Consider the following 23,184-nt stretch of genomic DNA (forward strand, 5'->3'; position numbering starts at 1 on the left):
TAAAAAGTATGATTTTAGGCCACTAAAAATGGAAAGAATTGTTTCTATTGCAGGTAACAAACTAAGGAATCTTGTGCTGCTATGAGCTAATACTTTTTTGTAATCTGTTTCCACAAATTCACAGAACTCTTTAAGTTTTGTTACTCAAACTATATATGTGCAAAAATATTTATAAATTGTTATAACAATAACTTCTAGGTCCAGGGGTAGAGAATGACATGCTGTTTGTACTGAATTGTGTACAATGTGGGCTGAACAACCAATTCCTAAAATAGGTCTATTTAAATTAGTTTGAACTTTTCTGAACACATTTTCATAACCCTTTCTCTTCGCACCAAAATTACTGTTACTGTTATCATCGGTATAACAAACCAATTTTTGTTCAAGTTTGTATTTTTTCACACTGCAAAAGTGCCAAGTCAAAATTTGAGCAGTTTTATCTGACACTTCATCAAAACTTAAAAGTTTAACTTGAATTCCCTCCTCCAGACTGAAATATTTTACAGTAATTGGAACAAGTTTTACTTCTGTTTGGGCTATCCATTATTACTGTTGTATAATTAATGTTTTCCAAAGAATGCAACACATCAAATATAAATGGCGAAATAATGTTAATAATAATTGCCTTAGTTTTGGTTCTAGCAGATGAAAATTTTGGGTCATATAACTTTTAACCAGTTTAGATGTGCTGTCTGATGTTTTGAAACTAAGTTTGTGTCTAGCAGTGTGGTTTTAAAATGTAGCTTCTTTAGCAGCACACTCCAGATAGATCACTGTTATTGTTATTCCCATCTTTGGCTTTGAAAAAAATCTCTTATATTTGCTGAAGCAGTAGCATTAATAGCACTCCTATGTTTAGCTGTTTTCACATGGTCTTCATTATTACCCTTTTGTTTATATACAAAGAAAATTCTTCAGTACATAGTGTGCAATAAACACATTCATTGTTACTGTCATTACACAATTTCAAAATTTTGTATTCCAGTTGTAGGTTAACATTAAACATATTTTTCTTTTGCCCATTGCTAAAGGATGAGACAAAAAAACGAATTGAGATAAAATGATCAAAAACATGCAAATGATTTACTTCACACATTAAAACAGCATAAACAAATTGCTTCTGTTATGTTGCCAAATGACTGGTAAGTAAAAAGTTGTGGTGAGACCGGTAATCATGCCACTGTCAAAATCGATGTCAGTGCTTGCTCCAAGGTCGACTGAGATACATGATCGTAAGAGAATGATTTAAAAATGTGATGTTGAACATATAAGTCTAAAATTAAAAAAATATCCTTTCCAGTCATAAAATTCTCAAACCCCGGACAGCATTAAAAAACCAAGACTGTCCGGGCTAATCCCAGTTGTATGGTAAGCCTAGTAAGAGTATATCATCATTAAAAATTAGATTATAAAATTACTGCAGTAGATTAAGATTATTACATTGAATGTTAATCACTTGGTTTACAATTGATGGTGATAGTTTTTCAATGATTTTTCCTTGGAAGACATATTTTTGTTAGCAAATGTTTTGTTAACAGCAGCATGACATAATAAATATTAATACTTCAAAATGTATGATTTATTTTTTTAAATTTCAGAAAGTAAAAAAGTTCTGTTTTAATAATTTTATTTAAATTTTGAAAGAACAATGAACAAAAAGTTGAAAAGACGTAAATGATTATTCAGTTTCAGTCATTTCATTAAGTTATGAGAGGATGTATTTGTATCTTTGTTATTACATAAAGAGCACCACTATTTGTTTAGGTAACTGCACACTAATTCCTCTTTTACAGAAGTCAATTATTATAATTTAATTCATTAACAAATAGTAATAAAAATTATTCTACGAATGCTATTTTACTGCAATATTCTATTTAATGTTTAATAAATTTTATGAAACATTAATTGTAAATTGTTGCTTACCATACACAGCTATCAATAATAAAAAAAGGTAAACAGGTCAATTTTGTGGTAAGATTATATTATATTTGTTTTTGTGGTTCATTTATTTAGAATGATTTATCTAATTTTCTCATGTTAATTTAATAAGATTAGGATTTTTAAGGTATAATTTACAAAAAATGTTGGGCCTACTCAGGATTCAGGGCAGTGCTGTTCCTAGAGGGGGCTAAGCTAACCTGGGCGCTGCATCAGGGGCACTTGAGGTGTCAAAGCCAATAGGAATCACTTAAATTTTGAAACTAAAAAACTACGCATATAGACTCAAAAAAACATGTTTGTTCTCCAATTTAAATGTGAATAATATGTAAATATTTTAATAAAACTTTCTTTCAAAGGCTAGTGCTTAAACAGATAAATCATAGGACATTTATTTATATTCATCATTGACTATGTATTTACAAATGTTTCTCATTTCTCACTTTCAGTTAATTTTCAATTATATTCCCTTTAGCACCCAAATTTCAATATTTACACTACTTGGAATTTGGCAGTGAGTGGGTAACTCAGCTGTCTTTGACCCAGCAGCCTCAACCCCTAGGAACAGCCCTGGTTTTGAGTATTCTTATTCTTAGGGTTATTACTAGTTTGATGAAAGGTTTAACTTTACTGATGTTATAGGAATGTATTTTTAACATGACCCATTAACTGTTTGCACCATTCTTAATTCACTCCATTTAATTACTTTTTTAGCAGTTGCTAAATCTTTAGAAGGTAAAACAAGTGGAAGAAAAACAATTGTTGTAATATGATTTCATGCAAAATTTCAGAGTATTTAGTACACACAAGAATCATAACTTTTTAGGTTTTTACTTGTGTAATATTTAGAAAAAGCAAGACCTAAAAGGAACTGAGTGAATGTCTTGTAAGTATTATAATATATGCCTTGTTGATTTTTAAAAAAATACATTGTTAATTTTTTTATAAACTGACCTTGTTGATCTTGAGATGATTTATTAAAAAAAAAATAAGTTACTTTATTAAATAAAAGAAATAGACTTTTGGATTGAGATCAGTGACTAGATACTGTAACCAAACTTCTGCAGAATTAATAAAAAATATTAATTTTCAGCATTTGTTTTTTGTTTATAAAACTACAATTTCCTGAAAATAAAAAACAGACAACATTGATTGAAAATCAAAAAATAAAAATTATACTGTCTATAAAATTAAACAGCTCATGTGTTGAACAAAAAAATAATTTTTTAGTAAGATATGTATTATAAGAGTTGAACCCCAAAAATCACTGATTTCATAGGAGAAAAAACATAGGTTAAAAAAATATTTAATATAAATGATACAATTAAACCTGAAAACATTTAGGTTTACTTAAAAATTTGACAATACAGTCCTTAAATAATTTTATTAAACTTGTCTGTAATCAAATAATATAAAGCTGAACTTGAGTAGTTAATAAGAAAAGTATAAATAATAAAAATTTGATAAAAAAGTTTAATTTTTATAGTTAATAATAGTAACAACAGTTCTACTGAATTGGATGAGCAGAACCATAAAAAAGGTTAATACTGTAAATCTTATTGATGTGTAATAAAAAGACATTGATGATTAAAAAAAATATAATGATGCAAATAAGTAGAAAGTAGTCAATAAATAAATAAATATACATACATTTAAAAAAAAAAATAATTCACTTCATTAGCAATTCCTAAAATAAGAACATGAAAAACTACTTTTTGGAAGACTGGTCTTTACGTAATAGGTGCTCAACCATTACTTCAGCTTTTTGTGGTATCCCCAAAGAGAAAATAAGAATTCTGTGGAAGTTCCATAAACACAAATAAGACAGCTGTTATCTCAATGAGCCTCAATAGAAAAGCATCTGCCTTGCCAACTACTAGAAGGTGCCAGGATGGTGCTACAGATGGAACAAAGGAAGCAGCTGCAGGAATTCTGTAGGCAGTCATCCAAAGAAGAAAGAATAAAGTATAATGAAGTATAAGTATAAGAAATAAAGTACAAAGGAAATGAAAAGAAAGTTGCATTTAACTCACTGAGAGACTACCTCTGATCAGGATGGATTGGAGTAAATTATTATGTTTCCCAGAGTCGTCAAATTTTTGACAAAGTTATTGTATTTCAAATCTAAAAAACACATTTCTTATCACCAGATTTTTCTGTTTTACATTGGATATCATGAAAACTATGAGAGATTTAGTTCTGAGACCTGTTTTATTTGATTTTTCAGGTCAAAAAATATAAGAACCTATCAAGTTTACCCCTTGCATAATGCCTTACAAATTTCAGCATGACATTTCACCAGGGGAACTAAAATCCAGACTACATTTTTCGCAAGCCATAAATCGATAACAAAGGAAAAGCATTTTCAAACATATTTTTGTAAGTACTTTTTTCAAGCTCTAGAATCAGTTCCAAGATTACTTCCTTTTAATACTGAAATATATATAACTGTAAATATGCTATTAAGTATGATGAATTATAATATTTTATCATTATTGTTGCTTGCAAGCTCTTCATAAACTTTATCTTGCTGATAAAAAGTTCTCTCTCTCTTTTTTTCTGTTTAGCCTCCGGTAACTACCGTTTAGATAATTCTTCAGGGGATGAATGAGGATGATATGTATGAGTGTAAATGAAGTGTAGTCTTGTACATTCTCAGTTCGACCATTCCTGAGATGTGTGGTTAATTGAAACCCAACCACAAAAGAACACCAGTATCCACGATCTAGTATTCAAATCCGTGTAAAAATAACTGTCTTTACTAGGACTTGAACGCTGTAACTCTCGACTTTCCAAATCAGCTGATTTGGGAAGACGCGTTAAGAACGATAAAAAGTTCTGTACATGAAAAGTTACACTATGTGTTGCTTAAGAAAGATAAGTTTTAGGCTGGATTTAGGAATTGTCACTTAGTACCGTAGAGAGACTTTATTGTATTTTTTTGTTATTGAATCATATCATTAAAATAATGTAACATATTTAAATTAAATTAAATAAAGTTAAATTTTAAACTTAACAAATATAAATTTTAATGATAATGAAAAATTAATCATCACTATTGCATTAAAATCAACTTATTCGTTAATAATAAAATTAACATCATTTAGAACTTTGTTGCAGATTCTGAAACAGATTTCAGCTAAATAAATTCTACAGATAAGGAAAAATTACTTAATATTATCTGCTACAATATCCAGAAGAATTAAAAATACAAAATTTACAAATAAATTATTTATCAATAAACAGATAAATAATTTACCAGTTAAGAGAAAAATTAAATACAAATAATTTTTTAATAGTAAAATCAGATAAAACAAATACACCAGTGATCATTAAAGTTAAAAAATATAACTTAATGAAACAATATGTTATTGATAATAAATTTGAAGAAATTAATGACCCAACTAACAAATTTCTAAAAGTTATGAAATGCTTAATAAAAAAATTCAAATCATTTTTAATTATAATAATAATTTAAAATACAATTCTTGATTACATCCTTTTGAACTGATTACCCCATAGTCAACTGGACCATAAAAAATTTGTAAATTAAACATCTCACTACGACCTTTAATCAATTTTAAATCCGACCCCTGTTATATTATATCCAAAATAATATATACAATTCTTAGTAATAATATGAATTTGCCTAATACATTCAGTATAAAAAAAAGGTAATGAATTAATAAATAAATTAAACAGCTTAAATGTAAATAAAAAACCAGAATAGTCAGTAAGGATGTAACTAATGTGTATCCTAACATACCTGTAGACAATACCATAAAAATAAATTAAAAAGTAACCAAGAAGATAGAAAATTTATTAAATGAGCCATCACCATTATAAGAAATATATGTCAACAAAATCTTTTTTTGAATTTAATAACAGATATTATACATAAAAAAATATCTTACTTATGGAACTTCCACTATCAACAGAAATATATTTACAGGATTTTGAGAGTAAATTAGTACATGGCATCACTCATACACAGTCTTAATATGGACATGGTATGTTTATGATATTCTCATTATATATAACCCAATAATAAATAATGAACATCTAATAGGATAAAACAAATTAAATTCTTATAATGAAAATTTAAAGTTCACATTTGAAATAGATAATAACAGAATGTTAAATTATTTAGATGTCAATATCAAATTGACATTCAAATTGAAACATCAGTATACAAAAAACCTACATCTAGTAATATAACAATTCATAAAAAATCAAATCCCCCTTAGTCTTATAAAATTAACACATACACAAACATGATTAATAGAGCAATGAAATAAAAACATATTAACAAAATAAAGTTAAATGATTAAATTTTTTTTGTCTTCAGTCATTTGACTGGTTTGTTGCAGCTCTCCAAGATTCCCCATCTATTGCCAGTCTTTCATTTGGGTATACCACCTACATCCTACATCCCTAACAATTTGTTTTACATATTCCAAACATTGCCTGCCTGCACAATTGGTCCCATCTATTTGTCCTTCCAATGTCAAAGCAACTATTTCAGGATGCTTTAATATGTGACCTATAAGTCTGTCTCTTCTTTAAACTATATTTTTCCAAATGCTTCTTTCTTCATCGATTTGCTGCAACACCTCTTCATTTGTCACTTTATCCACCCATCTGATTTTTACATTCTCCTATAGCACCATATTTGAAAAGTTTCTAATCTTTTCTTCTCAGGTACTCAGATTGTCCCAAGTTTCACTTCCATATAAAGCTACACTCCAAACATACTTTCAAATTTGTTTTTCCTGACATTTAAATTAATTTTTGATATAAGCAAATTGTACTTCTGAATGAAAGTTTGTTTCGCCTGTGCTATTCAGCATTTTATATCACTCCTGATTCTTCCATCTTTAGTAATTCTACTTCCCAAATAACAAAATTCTTCTACTTTCATAATCTTTTCTCTTCCTACTTTTATATTCAATGGTCGATCTACATTATTTCTACTACATTTCATTGATTTCATTTTGTTCTTGTTTATTTTCATGCAGTTCTTGTGTAGGACTTCATCCATGCCATTCATTGTTTTTTCTAAATCTTTTTTATTCTTGGATAGAATTACTATATCATCAGCAAATCATAGCATCTTTATTGTTTCACCTTGCACTGTTACTCCAGATCTAAATTGTTCTTTAACATCATTAATTCCGTAAAGATTAAAAAGTAACGGGGATAGAGAACACTCCTTGTCAGACTCCTTTTTTTATTACAGCTTCTTTCTTATGTTCTTCAATTATTACTGTTACAGTTTGGTTCCTGTAAATGTTAGCAATTGTTCTTCTATCTCTACACTTGAACCCTAAATGTTTTTAAACTAGGGTTATTAATCTGAGTGCTAAAATTGCTTCATTCCTATATTTTTCCTGAAACCAAATTGGTTTTCTAACACTTCTTCCACTCTCCTCTCAGTTCTTCTGTACAGAATTTTAGTTACAATTTTGGATACACGAGTAGCTAATTGTTCTGTATTCTTTACACTTACCACCTGCTCCTGCTTTCTTTGGTATCATGACAATAACACTCTTTTTGAAGTATGACAGAACTTCCCCTTTTTTGAAAATATTACACACCAGTTTGTATAATTTATCTATCACTTCCTCACCTGCACTGGGCAGTAATTTTACAGGTATCCTGTCTGTCCCAGGAGCCTTTCTACCATTCAAATCTTTTAATGCCCTATTAAATTCAGATCTCTGTATTGTATCTCCCTTTTCATCCTCTTCAACTTCCTCTTCTTTCTCTATTGCACCAATTTCTAATTAATTTCTTCTGTATAACTCTTCAATATATTCCACCCTGCTATCAACCTGTTCTTTCGTTTTATCAATCGGTGTACCATCTTTATTTAACACATTATTAGATGTTAATTCATGTACCACAAAATTCCTGTATGCTCTATTTTGCCAATGATCATTTCTCTTTCCATTTCTGAACACTCTTCTTTCACTAATTTGCACTTCCTGTTTATAATATTTCTTAATTGTTGATAATCCTTTTACCTTAATCATCACTAGCATTCTTATACTTTCTACATTCATACATCAGCTGCAATATATTCTCTGATATCCAAGGTTTTCTACCAGTTCTCTTTGTTCTGCCTAAGTTCACTTCTGATGAAGTGAACATTCTTCTTCTATATTTTCTACCTTACCTTTTTTACTCAGACATCTTGCAATGTCCTCCTCAAAAATCTTCTTTACCTCCTCTTCCTCAAGCTTCTCTAAATTTCACATCTTTTCTTCAGGTTTTTAAATCCCAGTCTAGGTTTCATTATCACTAAATTATGATCGCTATCAATGTCTGCTCCTGGATATGCTTTGCAGTCGACAAGTTGATTTCTAAATCTTTGTTTAACCATGATATAATCTATCTGATACCTTGCAGTATCACCTGGCTTTTTCCATGTGTATATTCTTCTCTTATGAATTTTAAACTGGGTGTTGGCAATTACTAAATTATACTTTGTGCAAAACTCAATAAGTCAGTCCCTCTTTCATTCCTTTTGCCCAGTCTGTATTCACCTACAATATTTCCTTATTTGCCTTTTCCAGTGCTTGCATTCCAGTCTCTAACTATTATTAAGTTTTTATCCCCTTTATGTGTTTAATTGCTTTGTCAATTTCTTTGGATACACACTCTACCTCATCATCGTCATCATGAGCACTTGTAGGAATATAGACTTTAACAATTGTTGTTGGCGTAGGTTTTGATTTTATCCTTATTACAATGATTTTATTGCTAAGCTTTCTGAAATACTCTACTCTCTTCCCTATCTTCTTTTTCAATACGAAACCTACTCCTGCTTTTCCTTTATTTGATGCTGAGTTAATTATTCTAAAATCACCTGACCAAAAGTTGTTTTCCTCTTCTCACCAAAACTCACTAATTCCTATTACATCTACATTTAACCTATCCATTTCCCTCTCTAAAATTTCTAACCCTACCAACCTATTTTAGACTTCTAACATTCCACGCTCCAACTTGTAGAATGTTATTTTTTTAATTTTCTGATGACCCCTCAACATCACAAAATATATAGCGGTTGAAAGTGGATATGATACTACTTTAATTAATAATATTTATAAAAAAATAACCATCAAAACATAATAACAACATTATAAACAATATGTAAGAAGACACAAAAAAGTGAAAAGTATACATAATATATTTATACACTAATAATATCATTAAAAACATTACTAAAACTTACAATAAAGAATGATTTAAACCAGCATACATACATAATAACTCTATAAAAATTTTTTTTTAAAAATAAAAATAATAACAGAATAAACAATCTTTGTAATTTATAAAATTAAACGTAATGATTGTGATGGTATTTATATAGGAAAAACAAGTTGATTTTAAAAAAACTAGATTTCTTGAATATTATAGAAATTAAAAAAATAATAAATTAGGTTTATCTAATATGGCAGACCATCTAATGAATAATAAACATTCTGTTTTTGATATAAACACAAATTCAGAAGTATTAGAAATTAATAAAGATAATTATTTATATTAATATAAATAAATATATAAATTTATAAATGAATTAATTAATAATAATTTTATTTTTAACAAAACAGCAATAATTTCTTCCTTATTTTACACATCTCTAAAGGTAAAATGTTAGAAATTATGAATACAAAGTTAAAAACATAGAAAAGGTAGCAATTATTTTCAGTCCAGTTCAGTTTTCAATTGATTACACTGAAACTTAATTATTGTTTCCTAACATGCGATATACGATTTTATTCTATTTTTTGATGCTGAAAACGAATATGAACTCAGAATCTTTCTATTTGAAAAAATTTTGAAAAATTTGTAAATTTTAATTAAAAGATTTTTTCATTTTTCAATGTATAGTTAGCATTTTAAGCTCCTATATTGTATTTTGTTAGCTCATTTTTTATTGTTTAACTTTGTTAACATAATTTGTAAGCTATAAATAAACAATACTAGACAAAGAATTAAATCATATCATAGTCACATATTATTAGATCACACCTAATAACGAAGTGTGAGCTTTCATGGACAAGATTAATCATGTCTGTGCAGGTCAAAACATGTAGCTGAAAACACAGCTGTGTTGTTTGTATTAAGCACTGGATTTAGGAATGAATTAATTTTGTTCAGTCTTATTGTTGTCTTAAGTTTGTTAACAGTGCAGTATCATAATGCCTCAAAATTGTGTAAATGATGTGGATGCCTTTTGCTATGTATGTGGTGAGTTACTGTAAAATCAAATAGAAAAAACATTACACCTTTAGTTAAAAAAAAGCATTTTATTTGTACTTTCAGTGAAAAATTGGTGATCAGGATAAACGTGGGCTCCACATATGGTATGCACTAATTGTTCTGTATATTTAAGAGGATGGCTGAAAGATGCATGGAAGGCTTTGCCATTTGGTGTTCCTATAGTTTGGTGTGAACCAAAGGATCATGTAACCAAATGCTACTTTTGTTTAACAAGTGTGACTGGAATTTCTAAAAAATCTTAACATACAGTAAAATATCCTTCATTGCATTCTTCAATCAGGCTTGTACTTAACAGTGAAATTATTTCAGTTCCTGAGTCACCTGTGACTGTGTGTTTCAAAAGCAGTGATGAAGAATCAGGCAGTATTGAAGAAGACAACAATGGTTTTGATTTTTAATATTTTTCAATAAGCCACATCTTATATCACAAGGTGATTTAAATTTTTCAAAAAGTCAAGCTGAACTGTTAGGATGTAGAATACAAGGTTGAAATTTACTTCAAATAAATACAAAAATTTCGGGCTTTTGAAGCTGACAAAAAGAACTTTCTCAGTAGATGAAAATAATTTGGTTTATTACACAAACATTGATGAGCTTATGTTGCACTTAGGACAAGTTCATAAACTTGAGGACTGACGCCTTTTCATAGATTCATCCAAATATAGTTTAAAAGTGGTTCTACTACACAACAGTAACAAATACCCTTTGATACCAATCGCTTATGGTTTAATTTGAAAGAGGCATATGATGTGATGAAAGACGTTCTGGAAAAAATAAATTATAAAAAATACAGCTGTAACCTATGTGTTGATTTGAAAGTTATAGCTATTTTGTTAGGCATGCAGTTAGGCTATACTAAGTACATGTGTTTTCTTTGCGAATGGGACAGCTAAGCTAGGATAAACATTATGTTACAAAGAGTGGAAGAAACAAGAAAACAACTCCAAATGGGAAAATTGTTATTCATGAGCCCTTAGTTGAACCCAACAAAATATTTTTACCCCCTCTCCAAATCAAAATTTTGTAAAAGCAATGGAGAATGATAGTCCTGGATTTTTGTACATCAGGCAGAAATTTCTGAATGTAAGTGAAGAAAAAATTAAAGAAGGAATATTTGTTGGTCCTCAAATAAGAGAGTTGGTCAAAGATGATGTATTTAACTCAATGTTAAATAAAGTAGTAAGTGAAGTTTGGGCCTCATTTAAAGATGTTTACAAAACTTTTCTCAGCAAAAAAAAATCCGACAATTACCACGATATTGTTAATCAATTTCTTACTTCATACAGAGCTATGGGATGTAATATGTCTTTGAAAATATATTTTCTCCACTCTCATCTGGATTTTTCCCCGGACAATGTCGGAAACATAAGTGATGAACACAGTGAACGTTTCCACTAAGACATTTCAGTGATGGAAAGCCGCTATAAAGGGAAATGGAATACTAACATGCTAGTCGATTACTGTTGGGCATTAATTTGGGATGTGCCTGAGGCTATTTATAAAAGAAAAGCATCAGCTAAATCATTCTAACGCTGGTATGGCCATGCAAAATTATAAATTTTACAGATTTTAACTATATTTTCCCTTAATTTTTTTTGAAGCATAATTTATTTAAAACTAAGGGTGATTGAAAAATTGTATATATAGATCTGTATTGTACATACATAAAAAAGCAATTCAAGAAATGGTATCGCACTTGGAGAAACATTAAAAATTTTTTTGGCTATTAGTGTCATTAGCAATAATTAAATAATACCCATATTAACAGAGATTATTATTTATGTACCTGCAAATTACTGTTAATGTTATAAGCTTAGTATTAGTAAGGATGAATTGAATATTAAATTAGATATATAATTTATCAAAGCCATCAGATCAAATGTATTATGGGTATTTATTATATTATTCATGATATATAAGGTTTATAATAGTATTTTTTTATTTTATATGTGTATGAAATATGATTTTGTAATTATTTTCTAAAGTGTACATTTGTTTTACTTTTGCAAAGATGTGCTAGTTATTTACTTTTCAAATGTAATCCACATAGTTTGAATTTTGTTTTACTACATTTGAGATGTAGCTCTGCATGTTCTTAAAATAATTTTTTTTAAATTTTTGTGTAGCCTAATGATGTTGAATTTTTTTACATTTTATTTTATATACATCTGCTTCTATTGTAAATGTTACTGATGTAGGTCTTATATTAATTTTTTTAATGTTTGTTTTATGTGCTGTTTTGTAACTGGACATTTTTTTAAAAACTTAGATTGTATTTAATACAATTATGTACCGTTATTTTAAATGTGTTTAAAATGCGTTATTTTAAATGTGCTTTTAATTATTTGTAGAATTATTCTGCCTGTTTATACTTGCTAAAAAGTGAAAAAAAAAAATGTTTTTTTTAGTTATTATTTAAATATGGAATTTTTTAGTTCTGTACAAATAATGAAATAGCAGTTGTTTATAGTAGTTAGATTTTAAACTGCGCCGCCTTTAAAAAGTCGAAATTTAAATTCGATAATAAAATTATCAGTGTTTTAGTAAGTGAAGATTCTTCTGAACTATCAGACACATCACAGAAGTTTGCCCTAGGACAGCTTATGATGGGAATCCTGAAGATTTCCTGATGGCGACTCCAGAATCGATAGCATATATTAGTTTGTTAAATCTTTGTTTATAATTTTGACTGTAATTGGTGTTATGTTTTAGTGCCATACGCTAAATAAATAAATTTCTGAAGTCTTGTTTCATTTAATTAAAAAATTAGTTATCTTTTTAATGTATTTAAAAAATATGAGTGTATCGAAAAAAACGTTTGTTCATGAGAGGGGGTTCAGAACTCCAAAAGAATTTCTTACTCCTCTCCATACAACATTTAGCGAATTGCTGCTCCTCTCCTTAAAAAAAAGCTTCGGTATCATTACTTAAGTATATATCACGTTATCCACAAAAAATGTAATTCAAAGTTTATTCAAAAATGTTGTGTTGTATTTAGATGAATATGTTTTCAAGCAATGGAGAATAATAAACAGTTTCGTATTTAAATTTACGTGTGATATAATTCGCAACGTAACAATCATTAAATTACCGCTCTGATTGCTACGAAGAGCAACCGAATGGAACTATCAGAAGGTAACAACAACAGATAGCGCTGTGGTCTTTCTACGGGATAGGTACGCAGGCAAGCCACCTGTTGACCTTGGCTTCTTGTACACTTGTTTTGTTTGGCGATGCAGGAACAAGACGTGTGAAATGTTGGGAGTGATAGGCTAAGTCGTTCGAATTGTCCGTCTGTTTATCGTTATTTATTTATTTTTGAGTCCTTATTTCGCAAATGTATTTTATGATGTTTATAATATTTTAAAGGTAAGTTCATTGTTATTTTAAATTAATTCTCAGTTTATTATTAGAAGGTACCGTTTTAACCTATAACGGTTTTTAGTGAATTATGTTTAGCGATGTGTGTATGTATAACTGATCTGTGTACCTCACCGATTAGTGTTCGGATAGTAACCTGTTCGTGTGAGACATGAACGATAATTTCAATAAATAACTTAAGCTTAATTTAGAGACAGTAAATATGATAAAACTTAATACAATTAATTTTGAAATTATTTATCTTCAAACAGTTAATGACCAATAAATTACAGAATATTTGAAAACATGTACAGTATTGGTCTGTATTGTGCATTTAAATTATTTTAATTTCTTCCAACCATATTTTGGGATTAAATAAGACTTTTTTAATCAAATGGTTTTAATATTATAAGTAACTTAAGTAACCATGTCCAAGATGTATTAAATATATATCCTTTCAGGTAAAAGTAATATGAGGTTGAATCAATGAAACAGAGATGATATTACTTATTTGATTTATAATACTTATATTTTTTATTTATTCAACCCAGAAGAAAATCCCAGCTCTCCTGAAAATCCGTTTATATTTGTTTGAAAAGAAATTTATGAAAGATATATTATTTGGCATTGATTTTAAGTTAGAATTATATTTATAGAAAAATCACGGTTTTTTGTCAGACTTTTAAGAAAGATAGAAAAATATGTCATCTGATTCAAAAACTATTATACTAGTTTTTGAAAAAAATTAGCAAAATGTTAAATGTTTTTTAAACAAAATTTAAAAAGTAGCCACTATTTTCCATTCATTGCCGGGTCAATTGTTATATATTTATTTGTTGTATTTAATTATAGTAGTGTAATAGCTGTTAACAGTAATTTTTGTGTATTTTATCTACTTTTTTCTCAAAAAAACTGGTTTTTTTTAAATGAAGATTATTATTTTAGAAATAATTGTTTAACTTAGTAAATTTGTTGATCAGCTCAACTGAGTGTAGTTAAATTATTTTTAAAAACTAACTTTCTAAATGCATGGAAGCATGCCTTAAGAAATCTTCATAGAGCTATTTTACAGTTAGTCAAATGAAGCAGCAGAGTAGGAGCACACTTTTCTGTATTTAGGAAGTGGTCTTTTATACATTTTTTTGCATTTAAGTCTAATAATATTACTGTATAAAATAAAAATATTTAGTTATTTACAGAATATTATATTACATAGAAAATGTTAAAAATCAAACATACTCATAAATTTGAATTACTAAGTTAATGGAATATTGAGTTTACTTAACATATGTGATATGCTTTGTTTATCTGACTTATCTTCAAGAAAATTTTCTGACATATTTTTCACAATTATTACCTGTAGCTGCCTACTGGTCAGAAGTGAAGCATTGATGCTCAATTTTATGCTTCTTCAGTTTAGTTAAATGTTTTGATTGCATATGTAATAAGTCATAAATTATGATGAAACTAAGAGCTAGCTGTGCTAAATGGTTATTAAAATAAATTGGAAAAAATTAATCTTTATTCTGAAAAAAAATCAAGTTATTTAATGTAATATTTAACTTAAACTACCATTTGTTTTAGACAGTTACCATCAGTAGACATTGTGGAAAAGTGTGTATATATATATATATATATATCTTGTTTAATAATCAAAATGGCAATCTAGATTTAGATTTAAAGCAAAATTATTTTGAATGGTTTTAGTTAATGTAAATTTTATAAATAAATTAAAATTATTATATGAAACATAGAATGGTTTTGTGAAATAATTATTTGTGATTAGTTAATAGAATTATTGGATTATTACTTTAACTGATTTTGTAAATGAATTTGTACCTTCAGCAGTCAATTAGGCGAACAAACCTATTGAAATTACTCATATTTGTTGAATGAAAAGTTATTTTTCATAGCTGTGTGTCATATCTATTGTCTGAATATCATACTCCCCACCATAAAAAATTATATGAATTGAAATGTTAATCTAGTCTTGTCTTCCATAACTAATATGAATCATGTTACTGTGCTCAACAGGCGTGTAACCAGAACCTTTTTTTCAGGGTAGTGGATCAGTATTACTGTGTTGCCAGTTGCAGTAAAAATAAATCAATAACTCCATAAATTTCTGAAGGATGTATCTAGTTAATCATGCTTACGTTTTCATCATTATGCTTCACAGTAATGATTGCATCATACCTCACACAGGAATTCTCTGACATTAGCATTATGTACACAACATTGCAGTACAGTTTATTGCTATTTCTTTCAGTAGTGACTAATTATCTGTATTCTCTTTCACCTGTCATTTGTTATTGTGTGTTACATCTGCAGAAAATGTGTGTGTAAAAAAAAAATGTTAAAAGAAATTGAAAAAAAAGAAGTAATAATAAACATTAATATATCACTAAATATTAAAAAATACACTCTTATTATTTACCTCTTTGTAATTATTTATTTGTTCTTTGTGTTACTATTACTATGATCATCATTATGAAGATATAATATCCATTATATAACATGATTATTTAAAATATAAAACAATTTTTAAATGATTGTATAATATAAGATAAAAACTCAAAAACTTGATCTGATTCTGAGCTAGCTTTCATTTAAAATCAGACATTTTCATCAGAAATTAACAGTGGGAATGCTGAGTGTTTTTATGCCGATGGATGTGATTTATATTTCGGTAAGGTTTTAAAGGTTCTTTATTGTAGTAAATGATGTATTCAAAATATTTAAGTGATTTTAACTGTATTTATTCACTCAGAATGTTATTTATATTTTAGATTTTCATGTTTTAAATACATAAAAGCAACATTCTAAATGAACAAACCAAATTTATATTATACACATGTTTCAAACTTATTAACTACCACAGATCCTTCAAAACTTAATCCAGTCACTCACTAGTAACCGCCTCAAATGACACAGTAACACTCTCCACTTATATTAGCATTCTCTAAAGAAGCTTGTTTTTGAGCAAAAGTTAGCTCAGGTACAGTTCTTGCAACTTTTATCTTAAAATTAGTTTGCTGCAGTTGATTTAAAAACTGTTTCATACATACTAAATTATTTATATAGAAGTTTATATTCAGCTTTTTAATATAGTATTTAGAAAATATATAGGTATCTAAAAAAATATGCCCAAGACAACACTGTATTATGTTAATATCATACTATTGTTTATATAATGATTAATTTGATATTATTGCATTTAGAAGATTGCGGGTTCAAAACCATTCAATACTGATTTTTTTTTGCTCCAATTCATTGACACTAATTATGTTTTAAACTGCAGCCAAGTGTGACCCTAATAATCAGTCAATCAGCTGACTGGAAACAAACTTTTATTCTTCCTTTAGATATGAAAGATACCCAATGGTATTTTATTTTTCAATTCAACTCTGAAACACTGCACTGTGCATTTTTTTTTAGATATTTTGTATTCATGTTCATACAATTCGCTGCTACATTATTATTTTTATAATCTTGTTGTGGTGTGTAAGATTTCATGTTCTTGTTTTTACTTTCAACTGTCCAGCTTTTAAAATTCATTATGTTATTTGTAATTTTATGCAAAATTACATAATAACATAACATGTTCTTTACTAGTTATGTGATTAAGAAAACTATGATTTATTTTATAATTTAGCAATGTTGTATATATTTATTTGACTGAATTAAGTAAAATGAATGAAATAACATATCTACTTGATGTGTTTATACTGAAATTGATGTGATTCATATTGTGCAAATTTTATAAAATTTGCACAATATTCATTTACTATTATATATTACTATATTTTATGCTGGAAAAAACTACTATATTTTTTATTACTATATTCATTTATTTACAAAATGGTAACTTGGCTATGTAAGCAGATTATCATCTCTTTAAGTTTAAAATTGCTTTTAAAAAGCAGTATATACTATGATAGTGGTCCGAATGGTAAGAATATAGCTCAATTACCTGCGATGTACGTCAAGAACATTTACATCTCCTTACAGAATCTGTGTCTGACTTGATTTTTTGATGATACATGTGTTAAACAATTTTCATGAAAATAATTATTTTATAATAATGATAATCTTATATCTATCTTAATGATTTCCTTTCTTTCTTTCTTTTTTTTTTATATGGTTAATTGTTCATAAATTGTAAAGTTAATCTGACTTTAGTCGATTATCAAATATTTATAAGAGTATTGCTTTTAACTGGTCAGATGAACTGTAAGATATATTTTTATGGATGTTAATTTTAATTGTATAAAATGGTAATTTTCTGATTTATTTTAAATTTCTTTCTTTCTCTATATCTGTAGTGACATTTAGAATTTAATTTATAGATCTGATAAAGGAAGTGCATTAGCAGATTTATGTCAAACTTTTTTTTCATTATAACCAGAACTTTAGTTTACTTTTAATTCCTCATGTTTAAAGCTTATGTAAGAGAAGTAGTAATAGTAAAAAAAATTTGGTTTTTAAATCTGCCAGTTATGTGTGTGGGGGCCACATGTAAAATCATACATTAAGTATTAGATGATTCACTCTTGTGGATTTGACAATCTGGCTTCTTCTAATTTCTAATTTGACCAACCTTAGGACTAAAGATCAATTGCTAAATTATAACAGTGTATTGGAAGATTTTTAATGTCAAATAAAAATTCTTAGTTGGCTTTTCTTAAACTAATTTTTACATTTTAATTATCTTTGGTTCATTGTTTGTATATTTATTGTAAGTTTTATCTTCATATATATTTGTTGAAATATTTTTCAATTGTTTTATCTGTAGTTGAATTTGGTTGATCGAATAAAAACAATTTAATTGATGTTTCTGGGTAATATTTTTAATTAACATCACTACGACATTAAGTTCGGTTTTTAGGTTATCTGCAAGCATTGTATGTAATTCATAAATACCATAAATTTCTACTTTGTTAATTTTTTTCTGAATTTTTATATTAACTTATATATATATAAAACTGATGTTCTCAATTTGTAATAAGTTTTTTCCAACATGAAAATAATATAAAAATTATGCTTAATTGTAAGTAATTGAAAGTAATTTAGTTGTTTGTAAAATGCTCTCCCTTTCATTATATCATATTGTGATATGGAACAATCTTCTTACTAAACACATATTACTACAGTAGTGTTAATGTACACACATATCTGGTTTTGCTGAAAGAATCTTTCTGTGATGCAATAGTTCGTATTGTAATATGATATAATTCAAGTTTTTTATTCTTTATTGATGGGTGTGTGGTAGAAATTATTTGTATCATATCGTTCTCTCTGTTTCCATATTTCCCCTTCTCCCTAAAGACTTTTTGTTTCAAAGATCATATTTCTATTATATACGTTTTAGAAAAATATAAATTTACTTTATGATTACAATATAATTTTTCTGTTATAATCTTTGAATGTGTAATTAATTTGTTAAGCTATATTTCCCTTTTAATTAGTTGATATGCATTTCGAATTCAACAATTTTTTTTTTTAATATTGTTTTAGGTTTCTTAAATTCACTTAACTTTGTGCAGTAATAAGTGCAATGCACTCTTCAGTGTACTTTTGTCAAGATGCTCGTACTTTGTTTTTGCAGTTTTGGTACTGTTGATCTTAATCATTAGAAATTAAAGAAAATAAGCAAGTAAAAATCTTCTTGTAGGGAAAATAGCTTTCCTTTTTACTTTTAGTACTATAACAGTCATAGGTTGCTTGCTGTTTGTAAGAATAGTTACTTTTTTATTATCTGGTTGCTTATAACCATAGTGGTGATGGTAATAATGGGCAGACAATCAAAATAAGGTTAGCAAAGCAAATTTCTAGCATTATCCCCAGTCACAACCATTTGATGTTTCTTTTCTTACTTCCTCAGTCATCATTTAAATTTTGTTGTATTATCAAATATTTATAAATATTTGAATGTAAATGTCAGTTCAGTTTATTGTATTTATTGAATAGTGTACTTTTAGATATATAAATATACAAATTTATTTAAATATCTAAATATTAAACAAATAAACAAAGTTTCATCAGTTTGTTGTTTTAAGCTTTTGCTTTAATTAAGAATAACATTTGGAATACTAATCTTGATTTAATTAAGTAGATATATTAATTAATTACCCTTAAGGGTTATTATTCTTAATGCGTGAGAGTACAGGATGTGGCATTCTGTAACTACCTCAGTTTCTGAAAATTAATGACAGCACCTCATATAAATTGTCAATTTGAATTACATTAGATTACTTAATTTACTCATTACTTTTTACAAAAAAATATATGTTGTAGAAGGTAAAGCTTACACTATAAATTTTTAACTCCTCAGGATTGATTACTCCGAAATTTGGGAGTAATCTTTCATTATTTTAACCACATTTGTAATGTTTTTTTTTTTTCATTTAGACAGATGGAGGCTGTGGAAACTCCAGAAATAAATATCCTGGAACATACACATATCCTGAATGTCTTTCAGAGAGACGAATTCCTAAGATCAAAACAGGAAATTCATGTCATGTAAGTCTTGCATTATATTTATTTCTAATTCATATAACATAAATTTACCGTTGGTGATTTTTTAAAAATATGTTTTGTTCAATGTTCTAGATATATTTATTAGTGTAGATCAGAATATGCTTATTGTCTTACCTATTTCAAGTACTTTATTTACTGTTAATGTTTATTTAATGTATTAATTGAATGAATATATTTTATTTAAATTTATCACCTTGATGACAGGTGATAGTATGCTAGCCTAGTGCATCAACAGACCGACATATGATTCTGGATTAAGTTTCAAAAATTTATATTGAGTCAATACCAATGATTATTCCAAAACTATGAAGTGTCTCGTTAACTGTCTCTGGAGTTATCTGACCATGTGTTAGATAGTGCATGTATGGTGTATTATGTTGTAGATTATTCTGACTTTTTTTTAGGGAATCTTGTTTTACAATTTCAGTATAGTGCTGCCAAATAAAGGGAGCTAATTTTATGAAGATAAATTGCATTAAATTAAATAAAACTTCTGGTTACAGAATCTTTTAATGGCTTAGAGGTTTTCATAATTTGACAGGTGAAAGTGGTAAGATATTCTTAATTATTCATATAGTACTGTGGTGACATCTAATGCCAATGTATCTACTTGGATATCAGATGATAATTTAACTAGTCATTTTAATTTCTAAACTCACCTTTATATCAACAAATTTGATCAACACATTTTTAATCAACAAATGCAATAAAATCTTCCTCACAGGTGGATTTGTGAGTTCATCATCATTACTAATCAATCCTCTGTTTGTATTGATAATGGTAACATTTTTTGTTTCAAGTTTTTTTAGATCTTATTAGTTGATAAGTTTTCATGAGGCAATCAAACAGATTTTCATTACAAAATCTAATTGTTAGTTTTGTTTTGAGATATCAGCATGAAATGCTAAGCTTGCTGTTTATATTTATTATGTGTAAATATTCTGATCTAAAATATATTTTTCTTTAACCTACTTCTTAAAATCAGAATGATTATTCAGGAAACAAATTGGGTTATCATTTGATAGATTATTGACTGGTTAAAATGAATCTTATAGACTGATACGATAATTAGAAAATTTGTAATTTTTTCATATACATTTAATTTATAATGGTGTGTAAAAATGTTGCACATTCCCTTCTATTAAACCAGGCAAAAGAACTATTTTTGTTATAAAGTTTAATTTTTTAGCCTTAAAAGAAAACCTATTATCTATGCAATGTTGTTTTGAATAGATTTTCTGTCTTCTGTAAATTTGTTGAAATTAAATTAAAAGGTATCTCAATTTAAAAACAATTTGGATTACTCAACTGCTGAGTTTTTAACATAACATTTTTTTGCAACTTAGTTCAAACTATGAGAAGTAGTGTAAAGTAACTTTATTAAGTTACTTCTCATAGTTTCAAAATTATCTTGTTTTGTGTTGATGTTATTTATTTGTTGTTTTTATGATGCATTTACATCACTCTTACTTTCTGTCTGTTTTTTAATATGACTGTATATTGTGATATGGGACTCCATCACAGATTCCTCATGTAGCCTTAATTTTTAACTTCAATGTAGAAACTAAACCTATTGCTTTTAAATTGCCAAAAACTTTGTGATTATTTACTTCCTAACGGATCATGGAAATTGTTTAATTTTCAAATATGAATGAGGTTCATTGGTTTGCCATTTCATTGTGGTGTAACTTAAATAATGGAATACATTGTAAAGGACTATAAGTTATAACATCACAAATTTAATAATCTTAAGTGAAAATACAGTTGTGTGATAGACATGACTTGTTGTTAATATTTAAAAATTATAAAATTGTTTCATTCTATGTGATGAAACATTTACCTTTTATTTACTAATTTTGTATTTTTTTGGTATTTTCTCTTATTAAGATTTTCTCACAGTTTCCCTTGGTCCTTCCAGGCAGATACTGGGTATGTTAAGACAGTATACCAGTGGCTCTTGCACAAATTTGAAGTAAGGATAAAAACAGCTCTGGCAATATTTAATAAAATGGCTATTTTTATTTTTTATTAAAGGAGATCTTGGGAAACAACGTTACCTCAGGTCATCATATTAAAATAGTGCTGGGTGTAGTTTTCCCCTGATAGTTGGCAAAATATTGTGTATGTATGTAAAAAAAAAAAAGAATATTTTGGAGTTGATTTGAGTTTGTTTCATTGATGTGAAAATAATATTTTTTAATTTTTGTCATCAAGAGGAGGGTGAGTGTTATCAGTTGCTCTATCAGCTCAGACCTATTAATAACATTGAATTATCACAAATATTACTTTCTTTATTGTAATTTTGATCATTCATATACAAAAGCCCCTTTATTATGTTCATTCATTATGTATTGATAAAAATTTTAACTGGGAAGTTGAATATAGTATGGATATATTTATGCATTTAGTATGGATAGTATGCGTATATTTTTAATATCTGATAACAACTTATATCTGATAATACATATAATGTTAGAGCATTCAGTGATGGTATTACTTTCCAGCCCTGCTTGTTTGAACAACTAACTTGTAAAGCTATAATTCGTATCCCTTTCATGTATCTGTGAAAATTTGTAATAGCAATACCCTACAATTAGTGTCTTACATGATTATTATGCTTTTTACTTCCTTGTACGAAGTAAAGCAAGTATTGTAATTGCGAAAAATGTCAGTTTTCAGATTTCGATGGAAATATTCATTTTGACCATCTCTGAATCCATTTTTACTAATTTTGGTGTGATGTCTGTACGTACAGATGTCACATATTAAATGTATGTATGCATGTTTGTATCTCGCATAACTCAAAAACAATTAGCCATAGAATGTTGAAATTTTAAGTTTAGGACTGTTAACATGTAGTTGTGGACCTCCCCTTTTGGTAGCAATCGACTTGACCAAAATCATCCAAAAAAGCCCGAAATCCAAAAAAATTTGGATTTTGGATTTTTCTTAACTGCAGTAATAAGCCTTCATTGAGAGCTTTTCAACGATATATCATAAGTGGTACTTATTTTCATTGGTTCCAGAGTTATAGCCAAATAAAATTTTAATTAATGA

At 27.7% G+C, this 23,184-nt stretch overlaps 1 protein-coding gene across 3 annotated transcripts in view; it reads left to right on the forward strand.

Moving 5' to 3' along the window:
* Window positions 1-13,450: 13,450 nt before the first annotated feature.
* Window positions 13,451-23,184, forward strand: part of btsz (bitesize) — a 393,986-nt gene continuing 384,252 nt past the window's right edge. For 2 of the 3 annotated variants that reach the window (XM_075359868.1, XM_075359870.1), the window contains exons 1-2: window positions 13,451-13,596; window positions 19,999-20,109. In XM_075359868.1, coding sequence (XP_075215983.1) covers window positions 20,003-20,109 — 107 coding nt within the window. In that variant the 5' untranslated portion in view covers window positions 13,451-13,596; window positions 19,999-20,002. The remainder of the gene's footprint in view (window positions 13,597-19,998; window positions 20,110-23,184) is intronic. The other variant, XM_075359869.1, reaches the window with a different exon arrangement.

The sequence above is a fragment of the Lycorma delicatula genome, chromosome 3 (genome assembly GCF_047948215.1).
Source record: "Lycorma delicatula isolate Av1 chromosome 3, ASM4794821v1, whole genome shotgun sequence".
NCBI lineage: Eukaryota > Metazoa > Arthropoda > Insecta > Hemiptera > Fulgoridae > Lycorma > Lycorma delicatula.